Here is a 12,052-nt window from a genome sequence, read left to right as displayed (position 1 = left end):
CATACAGTATGTATAGGCTTAATAATACAGTACGTACAGAACTGCTCACGGAAAACACAAGAAATGTGTCATCGTGTAAGAATTGGGTGGGGCGATTCATGTCGCGACATCCTTCTGTGCAAGCAGACACGTAACGGGACGGGGACTACGGTGACCTTGACGGGAGGTGCGTCGGATTATCAAGGGTCAGCTGTATTTATAAATCAATAGTAAAATGTTAAAAATGTTTTACTTCTTAACAATAACGAACAACATTTTAACATTAAAATACAAATGTTTAAATATTTTGAGAGAAATTCTGTAATCATCAATAAGGAGGATATTCACACAATTTGAGACGTTTTGCTTCTTAATTTTTCTCTCTAAAAACTTGGTGACAAATAGACTTGGTCTGCTCGAGGTGCTAGCCGTAATGCTAACAGCATATCCCCGCACCTATTTTTCCAAGCATTAAAACTTCCATGCACATCTGCGTGACTTTGGACCACTCGTCTTCGCAAACTTTCCAGAAGCATCCACAATGTTGACTTTTCTGAGAAAAAATTGTTTTAAAAAAACTAAAACCTCGAAATCCATTGGCATATCGCAAGACTTGATAGATGTGCAGTTGTAAAGTTGGATTATTATTATTATTTTTTAACTTTTTCCGCCCTGTGGACACTAAGAGGGCCACTTTTTAGCAGGCCCATTATGGGTTCGGCCAGGCCAATGGGGCAGCAGGGTGGTGAGGGAAGGACCATCCCTGGAAAATTCCTGGGGATTTTTTGACCCGTCCCCAGAGTGGTAGGCTGCCACCTTAACCGCTTGGCCATCTGGCCCTGTAAAGTTGGGTATGGCTAGATCTACATCATGATAAAATATGACTTTGTGGAGCTCATGTATCTTTATTTCCGGTTTTAACATCTTCTCTATATAGTATTCTCATTAACTGTAAGTCATTCTTTTTTTGGAACTCCAATCAGAGGAAGGGTACCTACGATCACAAAGCTTTCTGATCATCTTTCATTGTGGTGAATCAACCACTCACAGGAACATTTTCTTGTTTAGCAAACAGAATCTCTCTCTCTTTGTTGCAGATGTAAGCCTCGTGTATAGTGACCATGCACTCTGCCCTATCACTAGCCATTCATGCAGCTTTCGTGTTTTTCTCTTCCAATTTTGAGTGCTCCTGAGTTAGACTATGTCCTTTCGTCTTTTTCCTGGTAACAAAGTCCAAATATTTGGTTATTATTATTAATACTCCCTACAAGCTATTTACAATTATTATTAATACTCCCTACAATTTTACAAGCTTTTGCAATAGCTCTGACTCGGGGGAGAGTTAAGTTCCAAAACTAATTTTCGTACTTCTTTCTGTATACTTAACTCGATTCTTGTAGTTTTCGGCTTAGCACACAATGCAGATTTCTCGTCTGCTAACACTGCCAACTGCTTTTGCCAACATTTTTGATGATTCTGCAAAATCGTGCTCTTACACAAATATTTGTTTTTCTAATTCTTATTTTATGACATTTGACGAAAAATTCTGCTCAAAGGATTCTGATCCATATTTGTTTCAACTTTCAACACTGCAAGACAATATCACTTTGATATTGTACATCACAAGAAAGATTTTAGAAAAATTATAATTTCTATGATAATGTAATTATGTTTGCTATAACAATAAAAATAACAATCATTATGAAAACTTGAATAACATATTTTATTATATTATAGAGCTATTTTATTTTACAATATTAACAAATCATATTGGAAAAGCTTGCATTACTTAAAAAAAAGGGGTGATTAAAAAAGCAGTTGAAAAGGCACAATAGAGCTCATTTTTATTATAATTATGATGCAATATTAAATTTGTAAAATTTCTGTTAGTATGCTCTTGTTGTTAAATGAACAGTTACATAAAAGAATATCATGGCATTGTTCTAACATTTGTTGTAATGTAAGCTTTTCAATAAAATCTGAATTTCAGCATAATGTTTCTCTTCATGCAACTTGCATATGTCAATTTGCATAAAGCTTTACATTCAAAATGTCTTTTTTAGCAGAAAATAATTTTCCTTTAAGCTACTTTCTTAACAATGATTTTTAAAATTCAAAATATTATAACATTTGGAAATTTTCTTACATTTATAATTTATACAACAAATTCATATATAAATCTTTTAAACTTCTCCAAAATCTGCACTTGTCGTAAACAAATTTCAAAAATTTTTACACCTTTTTTATAAAAGAAAGTTTTCAGCACCATTCAATGAAATATGCTAGATATATGAATTTCTGCAACAGCAATTAAATTCCTATATTATTGTTAAAAGCTGTGCCAGAGTAGTTTCTTAACAAAATTAATATACAAATTGTATCACAAATTCTATTGACATTATATTGAACACATCTGATTTTCATTATTAGAGATAAGAAAATCTAGAATAAAATAATATGAAATATAAACAATCTGATTAATCATTCACGTTGAAAGCTTGAAAACTGATTATTAGAATTATTCTACATAATATATATTACAAAATAATTATAAAATGTATGCCTGAAATATCACAAAAAGTAAGTACAAATTATCTGAAAAGTCAACTCAACCTATACATATATAATAATAAAAATGGAGAAACAAAAGCATATTAATATTATCAAAAGTATATGATCTGTATGGCCTGTAGCTTTAAGGCTTGTTAAAATTCTGTGATGTATGAAAGCAGTGTTATACCTGAAGTGATTGAAGAGTTATAAAATTTTTTTCATTTCTTCTTCAATTTTTTTATTCATCCACTGAAAAAAAATTAAATTAAAAAATTAATTATAAAAACTGATTTTTCTATATGAATATTTACTGTAAATGTAAACAATGAAACAATAGAGAGGTTGCGGCTGACGTTTTCAATACAAAAATGTGTATGTTGTACGTTCAGCACTGCCTTCCTGTGAGCCTACAAGTTTGACAATGGCATTTGGAACGTCAGTGGGATGATGCTCGACATTCAAAACACCACTGTCAAACTTCTAGGCTTACAGGAAGGTGGCACTGAACGTCCAACGTACACGTTTTTGCATTGAAAACTTCGACCGCAACCTCTCTAATATTAAGTAATAGATACTGATAACAAATTATAGAAAGACAGATCAAATCTATTCTCATACTATATTAAGAATCTTTACATGCATAAGCATAAAATTTAATATTAGTTTATTGATACTTGAACTACAATTAAACTATTCAGTTCATCACTATAGTTTCCTTTTGCTTAGAGTAAAAGGAAATGTATGCATTTAAAAATGCTTTGTGTGCTTTTAACATTGAATAAAAAAAAAAAAAAAAAAATTTTAATTATAAATTTTTGTTGTATAGTAAAGTACAGTACATGTTTTTTTCAAAATTTATGCATATTTTATTTTCAAGTCAAACCAATCTGAAAATGAAATAAAGATATCTTGAAAAGTGTTTAATCTAAATAAGAATCTAAAAGTGACTTTTTTAAGTGAAAGGAAGGTAATTGATGGTTTAAAATTTATGGAATCAATATTTCAAGTAAGAATGTGTGGTACGAATAGAAATCAGAAATAAAAATTGCTAAAATTAAAGGAGTATTTTTATGATAATGATCAATTAACATAATTTGTCATTAGATGTGTTAAAATGCCATTTTGAACTATATTTAAAAATTAAATATTAATAGATGAATTAATTTAGAGAAATCTAATAAAAGGAAAGATTTGACTTGGAGTCAGACCTCAATCTGCAACTATTGCAAGCTAGGTAGGGAACATTACAGATTACACTATCTGGATTTGCTAGTAGTATGCTTGCAAATTTTCTAAACATATTACTCATTCCATGCATTTTGCATCTGCTCTTTCCTTTTTCAAAACTGAGTTTATCAATGCCACTCTTCTACATTGGAAGGGTAAAAATTTGATATCAATCTACTAATATTTGATGTAGAGCACAATCTAAAAATGGAATAATTAATAACCTTGTTCAACAAGTTTAAGGATCCTATGAATTTCAACAAAGAAATCCTTTGAAATAATGGCATTGAAGATAAGGTATTTTAACTAATATTCACGAAAAACAATCTGTTATACTGTCTGCTTACTACAGGTTTTGAAGAAAAGGAAAGTAGGAAATTTTCATCTATTATCTAGAAAATTTCATCCACCTAATCAAGTTAAAAAACATCAATTACTAAGTCAGGACCAGACATTTACTCCATTAAATCCAGTTTCAGTGTACAATAATTTATTAAATGGATTAACTTGTTTAAACTATAATTAAAGTAAGTAATTGTTAAAATAAAATCCTGTTCGTGACTGATGTGAAATATCTAACATCAGTAAAGAACATTTAAAATTTTTTAAACAAAGATATTTGTCTATTTTTTTTTTTAAAACAGGACTATTTTTAAACAGAACTATTTTTAGGAAAGTAATATTGAAAGAATTTTAATTATTATTACCTCACATAATTCTTTTTGTTTAATAGTCACTAATTTTGAAGTATCTTTATTTCCAAATATTCCTTTTTTCTTTTTGCCTTCCTAAAAAAATAAATAAATATATAATTATTATTTTATTTCATTATAATTAAATTCATTTTCCTAAGGTATTAAAAATCTTTTTTAAAAATTATTATAGCCAAATTATTAATATAATTACTATAATAATTAATTTTTTTGAAATGATCTTTATTAAAATAATTTGATCATCATCATCATCATAAGAAATTTAAAAAAGTTTAATTCATATACAGTAAGACCCTGCTTAATGTGGGGGATATGTTCCTAGACGACAAAGCACTAAACAAAATAGTGTTAAACAAGGTCATTTTAACATAGAATAAATAGGAAAAGGGGAACACACAGCCAAAAATAAACAAATTTTACTATAATTTTAAGTTATTTTTATATTAATTTGCATAATAATATATGTTAAATAACACACAAACCTATGCACACAGAAATGTAAAGTTCATATTTTGTGATAGAGGTACTGGCTTTTCTAAAATTATTGTTTTTTGCAATAAAGTTGCATAGTTTCATTTGTCGCTTTTTTTTTCCTTAAGCAAATGTTGGTAGCAGAAGATTGCATCCGAACGCCTTGTTTTGCTTTTGCACTCCTTTTAAAATCTGGATCATTCGCTACAATTTGATCAACAATTTCGGTTATAGTTGCCAAACTTTTACTAATGAAATCTGTAGAGAAATTCTATGGGCTCTTCGTTTTCAGAATCATTATTTTCCAGTTCTATATGAATTCTTTGTTCTGCCAGTTCTTGAAGGTCATCATTGGTAAGGTCGTCACCAGAAACCTGCAGTAACTCCTCAATATCCTGTTCATCTACATCTCCTATTCCTGCTGTATCGATTAGGTTGAGTTTTGTCAACCTAACGATACAGCGATAGGGTCTTTTCGTTGAGAATTCTTGGATGCCTCCAGCCATAACTTCTTCCACACACTGTTCATGCATTTATCAGTTAATTCTTGCCAAGCAAAGTCAATATTTCCTATGGCATCCATGATGTTATATTTTTTCCAAAATTGCACCACAAAACAAACATAGATTTAAGGGAAGTACAGCACGATGACGAATTGCCACCTTTTGCTGATTGGTTTGTGTTAGCAAATAATTGTATTACATATGTTACAGTCAAACCCGTTTTTAGTTAGAACGCATTTTAACTAGTTGAAACTAGTTTATACTGGACGTCTTTGTTAAAACCAGTTTTATCTAGTTAAAACTAGTTTTAACTCAAATTCATTTTTGACTAGCAGTAAATTCTAGTTTTAACTAGACAAAACGGGTTTTAACAAAGACATCCAGTATAAATTAGTTTCAACTAGTTAAAATGCGTTCTAACTAAAAATGGGTTTTGACTGTAACATATACAAATCAATGAAATGCATGATAATTTGAATCAGCGTAAATTTTGAGCTTTTTTAGGCTTCGAGCAGACTGTGTTATATTGAATCAGCGTTAAGTGGGGTCTTACTGTACTGTAAAAAGGTTTTTAAAAAACTATAGTAATAAAATGTAGTTAGTTGTTTAAAGATTTTAGTCAGAGAAATAATTAGAATGTTTATTTACTTCATGCAGTGCAATTTTCAATTGGTATTAAATTGTACAATTGTGTCTGTTATGAAAATAACTGAAAATTTGACATTCAAAAAAGTATGAATTTAATAAATTACATGATGACCTACTAGTTTTAAAACACAATTTTTTAATATAAAAAAAATATATTATTATTTAAAACAACATGTTCTGTAGATGAATGAATATGGTTGCTAACCTTGGATCCTGACTTGAACTGAACATAGTCAAAATATCAATCAAATAAATAAATTGATGTACTGAAGTACAATTTACAGAAGTTACTATAGATACATAACAATTTATTATAACTATTATAACTAGCTTCTTTGGGAGTTAAAATAATGTTTTTGATATTTCATAAATATAATTCTGATAACTGCTTAAAAATATAATACTATTTAATTCTAAAGAACAATAAACTTATTCTAAGTTAATTTTGAAGTAAGAGTTCAGGCATCTGAGAAACTAAGTTTATTTTTTTAATATTCATATGCTGATTATTGTCAGTTTTCACAAATAGTTAATTAATTTGTCCTGATTTCCCTTGTAAACCATACATTTCTACATTTTTAATCCTTTTTGTATCAGGTTACGAATCAGCTTTTTAAGAATCTTTATAGAACAAAAGAAGTTTTATAAGCAAACACAACCAGCATACCAGTATGTGTATTGTTTCGTTTTTCACATACAAATAATCAATTTGAAATAAAAAATAAACAAATCAAATTTAACATGTGACAATATAAAATAGTCATCACAGAGATATTAAATTTATAATCAAATAAAAATTGATCTTTATGTGGAATTTTAATCAAGTCATATCTAATTGTTAGACTATCATCCTAGACCATCATCAATATTTCATTAGGAATGGTAGATTCTTTTTTAATTTAAAAAAATTGTTTTCTATATATTAATTAACAAAAAATTTTATTGAATGAATGTTATAAAAAAAAGTTACTTTACACTCTTTTAAATAATTTTTCTATATCCTTGAAAGAATTTAAGTTTTTAAAAATAAGCTTTAGATAATATATTTTCTTATTTTTTTAGATTTTGATTTGCATGAAAAGAGGAATTCACTCAATTCTACTTACAGTGATGATTAAAAGAAAGTTTAGAATATAGAAATATTAAGACAAATTAGTAAAAGGTGAAAGAGTAAAAATCTACTTGAAGAAAGAACTTCATATGAAATTTACAGAAATAACTCTGAAATGAGGCAATGGAAATAAAGTTTTTTGAAACTATTTAGGAAATTAAAAATAAAACAAATTCAGATTTTTGAGAGATGTTTGCCTAAAAGTGATAGAAGAGATAAACTTATTTCAATTGTTATGGAAATCTTTCTTTAAAAAAAGTATATAATTAAGTCAGTAATTTGTTAAAAATGGGAAGTTAGTTTTTTTTATGACATTCAAACATTCAATGATATTTTAAAAACATTACCTAAGTTTATTTGATTTTGATTTATTTTTAAATGATTTAAGATTTTTTGATGCTCCTACATCTCTCAGAGTATCTTACAGAAAAATAATAATTAAAAAAAAACAACAAATTAAATTCTTCATAATTATATTTTAGATGATTTCATTACTACAAAAATGCTCAATGTTTATAAATTTTAATTATGTTACAAACCATCTTTAAATATGGACATTATGTTGATTCTTAAAGATATAACTATTTTAAATTATATTTTGAATAAATAATTTTTGACATTTGGAAGTTTGAATAGAATTCTATAAATTATAAGAATTTTATTTTAACTGAAACATAATAGAAAATGAAATTTACTTTTAAAATTATTTTAATTCCTTTATCTGGGATTATTTCAGTTCCAACAATTTCTTCCCATGTATAATGCCAGTCTGTAGACCACTGACCAAATACATCACCTTTTGTGATTAACATCAATCGGCTAAAAATAGAGAAACATTGAAAATAAAAAAATATTTTTTTTTTATAATTCTTAATTTAAAACAATATATATAAACATAAACTCAATTTTCTACAATATATTATATAGCACCATATAGCACAGGATGTCCCACATAAAACCAGACATCCTTAAATTATGAGACATTGGTTATGCAAATTCCCATACTATCTTGTGAATTGAACTAAGTTTTCAAAGAGTTTCTTTGATTAATTTTATGTCTCATTTATCCCATTTTTACCAAATGAAGATTACAGTAGTTTACTCAATTGGTGAGTGGGTCTGGTTTTACATGGGATACCCTATATGTTTAACATAATGTCACATTTAACTACGTTTTATTATATTATTACATTTTACATGATAAACTTAATAAAACTAATTTTCTGATGAATTTAGAAACAGAACAAAATATGTATGAAGAGCTATATAGTCATCAAAACAACTTGATCCTAAACACTTTTACATTTAGGTCTTCTTCAGATATTGTTTTAATAGTTAATTGACTGCAATATAGTTAAAATTGCTGGAATTTCTTCAATTATTTGCATGCTATTGTCAAAGGTGGTAGAAATCAATCAATACTGGATGAATTATATTAATCAATAATAATAATTATATAGTTTATAGATTTATTAGTTACAACTTTTAATTCTTTCAACACGTCTATTTAATATCAGTAAATAAAATCAAAATTTTCACTAAATCACTACTTACCTCACTTAATGTTATCATCAATATAGATTAATCCCAAAGTAATTATAGTATGCAGATTTTACTATATTTAAAATTTATAAATTTGATTTTTCATACAATAATGAAATAAGTCTTTTTAAGCATCTATTTTTTGAAATAATATTTATTTATTTTATAAGAAGAAAAAAGGTGATGTTGTTTATGCTTAGTAAGTGTTGTTCTTGTTTTCCTTTGGAGTTGCTCAAGATCTGTGTGAGTCCAATGTATAACTCCAAAAGAATATGTGAGTACTGGGATGACATGTGTTTATTGCTTTAACTGTGTGTTTTGCATTTAACTCTGTTCTGAGAATAGCATTTAACCTACTTTGGTATTCTTTAATTAATCTTTGCTTTATTTGTGTATGTTCTGTTAGTTTGGCATGCTGGAATCCTAAATACTTGTAGAACTTGCCCTCTTCCATGGATTCAATAACATCTCCATTTCCAAGTGCAAAATCTTCTTTCTTCAGGATTCCTTTTTCTATGTGAAGTGTTTTGCATTTATCTAGGCCAAATTCCATTTGTATGTCCTTGGTGTATGAATGTGTGATTTGTAAGAGTTGAAGAAGTTGTTTTTGTGTGGATGCATAAAGTTTTATGTCATCCATGTACATGAGATGTGACAGTGTAAACTGTGTTGTTTTTTCGTGTCTGATATTGTAACCATATTGTGTGTTGTTTAACATGTTGGATAATGGGTTCAGGGCTAAGCAGAACCAGAGAGGACTCAAGGAATCTCATTGAAAAATTCCTCTCCTAATAAATATTTGGTTTGTTTGTACGGAAGTGTTATGAATCCTGTAGTATTGTTCTCCAGTTCTGCATAGTGTTTTGGATATATTTTGTACAGTACATGTGTAGAATATGTAGCAGCCAACTGTGTGGAATGCTGTCAAATGCTTTTCTGTAGTCTATATATGCCATGTGTATGTTTCTGTGTTGTTTATGTGCTTACCATAGAATGACTGAATCTATGAGTAACTGTTCTTTGCATCCCTTGTGATTTCTATGGCAACCTTTTTGTTGTTTCGTGAGAATGTCATGTTCTTCAACATGTTTGTATATTTTGTTTGCGATACAGGATGTCAATAATTTGTAGAGTGTTGGAAGACATGCAATTGGTCTGTATTGTTTGGAGTTTGTGGTATTGTTGTTTTCAGGTTTCATGTAGGTGACGCCCCGAGTAAGAAATTTTGGCATGTCTTGTGGATTGATAATGATGTGTGTTAGGTGTTTAGCTAGTTCCTGGTGCAGTGATGTAAATTTTTTGTACCAGAAATTGTGAATGTTGTCTACATCAGGTGTCTTCCAGTAGCGTGTTCTGTTAACAGAGTAATCGATGTTGTGTACGTTTATTTCAGCACAGTTCATAATTGGTATGTTGTGCAAGTTTTTGTTCTCCTCCTCGATCCAACCAGCATCAGCATTGTGCATAACAGCACTGAACCAAAGAGAAGACCAATAAGTTGCGAGTTCTTCTGTTGGTGTGCCACTGTGCTGTGTATCAGTGTTTGTTTTGGTACTGATTTGTCTGTAGAAGAGTTTTTCATTGTGAATAATTTATTTTGTTGTTTTTGTAGTGAACATGTTTTGTATCATTTAAGTTTACGTGCTTTGGCTGCGAGTTTTTGTTTTAGTGTATCAATGTGTTCTGTAATGTGTGTTGTGATGTTCGTGTTTTGTGTGTGTTTTGATTTGCTTGAAAATGTTTTTGAGTTGTTCTTTAATTTGGGTGTTATGTTGTTTTTCGTGTATTGTGTCAGCCTGCCTAATTGCTGTCTAATGTCATTTATTTGTGTTACTATTCTTCTCTGCCAGGCAGGCTTGTGATAGAACTGTGTTTTGTGTGTATCTGTCTGTGATTGTATTTTCAGTCCATGGTGTGTCACTACTGTGACTGCCCCAACATAAACTAACATATGAATGTCTGATAGTGTAGAAATTGAATGAATGTGGTGTGGTAGTAAGTGAGTGTTTACATAATTTAGTGTTTTTCCTACTACCTTTGACGTGTTGATTTTTGGTATCCGTGGTCGTTGTGTGGGATCTGTACCTGTATATTTCGTGAGTGTTTCCTGAAATATAAGTGAGAGCATATTAACTAAATCTATGTCTATGTTATCAGTGATGGATGACGAAGTGTCTGTAGTGTTGTATGTGTGCTATTATCAATGCTTGTTACTGGATTATCCTGGCAGGTTACTCGTTGATCTTCATTAATGTTAAATGTTTCTGTCTGTTGATGTATTTGATCAGCAACCTGTTGTTTGATAAGTTCAAGTGTTATTTGTGGGATAAGGTTGTTGTGTATAATTGTTCTTTTTTGATCAACAACCCTGTGTTCGGTGACAGTGAGGTGAGAATATTGTTGTGTGAATCTATGGTGTAGTTGTTGTCTGTATGCTGTCATGTTTGTTTCGAGTTTTGTGATGGTGTAGTCAGGGCTAGATTTACATAAGGGCATTTGGGGCCGGTGCCCAGGGCCCCCCACAAAACTATGTTTAAACATAATTTTTTTTTCTATTACCGCAACAACCTAGTGTGGCCTAATCACGAAGGCCACAGGCAGAGAAAACCAAGCCCGGGGAAAAACCTATGAAACATTGAAAAATTTCAAAAAAAATTTCACATAGGTATTTTTCAGTTAAATTAAAATAATTAGTTTCACACAATAAAATATATGTATGTTTACAATAACCTTATTTTTAAATGAAATTTACAACTTCCTAGTTGAAATCTAGTTGAAAGTACAGTATTTTGTGTAAATTTTCTAAATCATCAAATTTGCCTACTCTTAAGGGGGCCCCCCCACCGTATTTGTGCCCAGGGCCTCTGATTGTTAAATCTGGTACTGGGTGTAGTAAGTACTCATTCATTTCTATTGTCCAGTTCATTTGTTGGTGTGGTTTTCCAGCCTTTGTGATCTGTGGATGCATTGCCACAGGACTAGGTTGGTTCCTCACATCTGTCAAGGGCATTGCAGTAGCCATGCTTGGGTCAGTACTGCTTTCACCACTGATAACCAAGGGAGACTGTGGCCTAATTTTTGAACTTGAGCCTCTACCTAACCCACAAACACGGACCTTGTTAACCCAGGTGACATCCGAGCCGATGACATCACATTTAGATCTGGTTAATGTGATGTCACCGGAGATATTTACCATGGTAAATATTTCCACAGAATGTGGGTGTGGTCACTCTTAGCTTCATTTCTCCCGATAGACCTTACTGGCATGGGTGTCCCTACCAGGAGCTTGTGCTCCAGCCTGCATT

At 30.1% G+C, this 12,052-nt stretch overlaps 1 protein-coding gene across 3 annotated transcripts in view; it reads right to left on the bottom strand.

Annotated features, from left to right (window-relative positions):
- Window positions 1–1,678: 1,678 nt before the first annotated feature.
- Vps13 (vacuolar protein sorting 13C) overlaps window positions 1,679–12,052 on the bottom strand; it is a 273,667-nt gene continuing 263,293 nt past the window's right edge. For all 3 annotated transcript variants that reach the window (XM_067287043.1, XM_067287044.1, XM_067287045.1), the window contains 3 exons: window positions 7,901–8,024; window positions 4,467–4,547; window positions 1,679–2,781 (listed from right to left, as the gene is read on the bottom strand). In XM_067287043.1, coding sequence (XP_067143144.1) covers window positions 2,737–2,781; window positions 4,467–4,547; window positions 7,901–8,024 — 250 coding nt within the window. In that variant the 3' untranslated portion in view covers window positions 1,679–2,736. The remainder of the gene's footprint in view (window positions 2,782–4,466; window positions 4,548–7,900; window positions 8,025–12,052) is intronic.

The sequence above is a fragment of the Centruroides vittatus genome, unplaced genomic scaffold, assembly GCF_030686945.1.
Source record: "Centruroides vittatus isolate TY-2023 unplaced genomic scaffold, ASM3068694v2 scaffold_435, whole genome shotgun sequence".
Lineage (NCBI taxonomy): Eukaryota > Metazoa > Arthropoda > Arachnida > Scorpiones > Buthidae > Centruroides > Centruroides vittatus.
The sequence above is the reverse complement of the archived record's forward strand: the minus strand, read 5'-3'. Positions and strand labels throughout refer to the sequence as shown.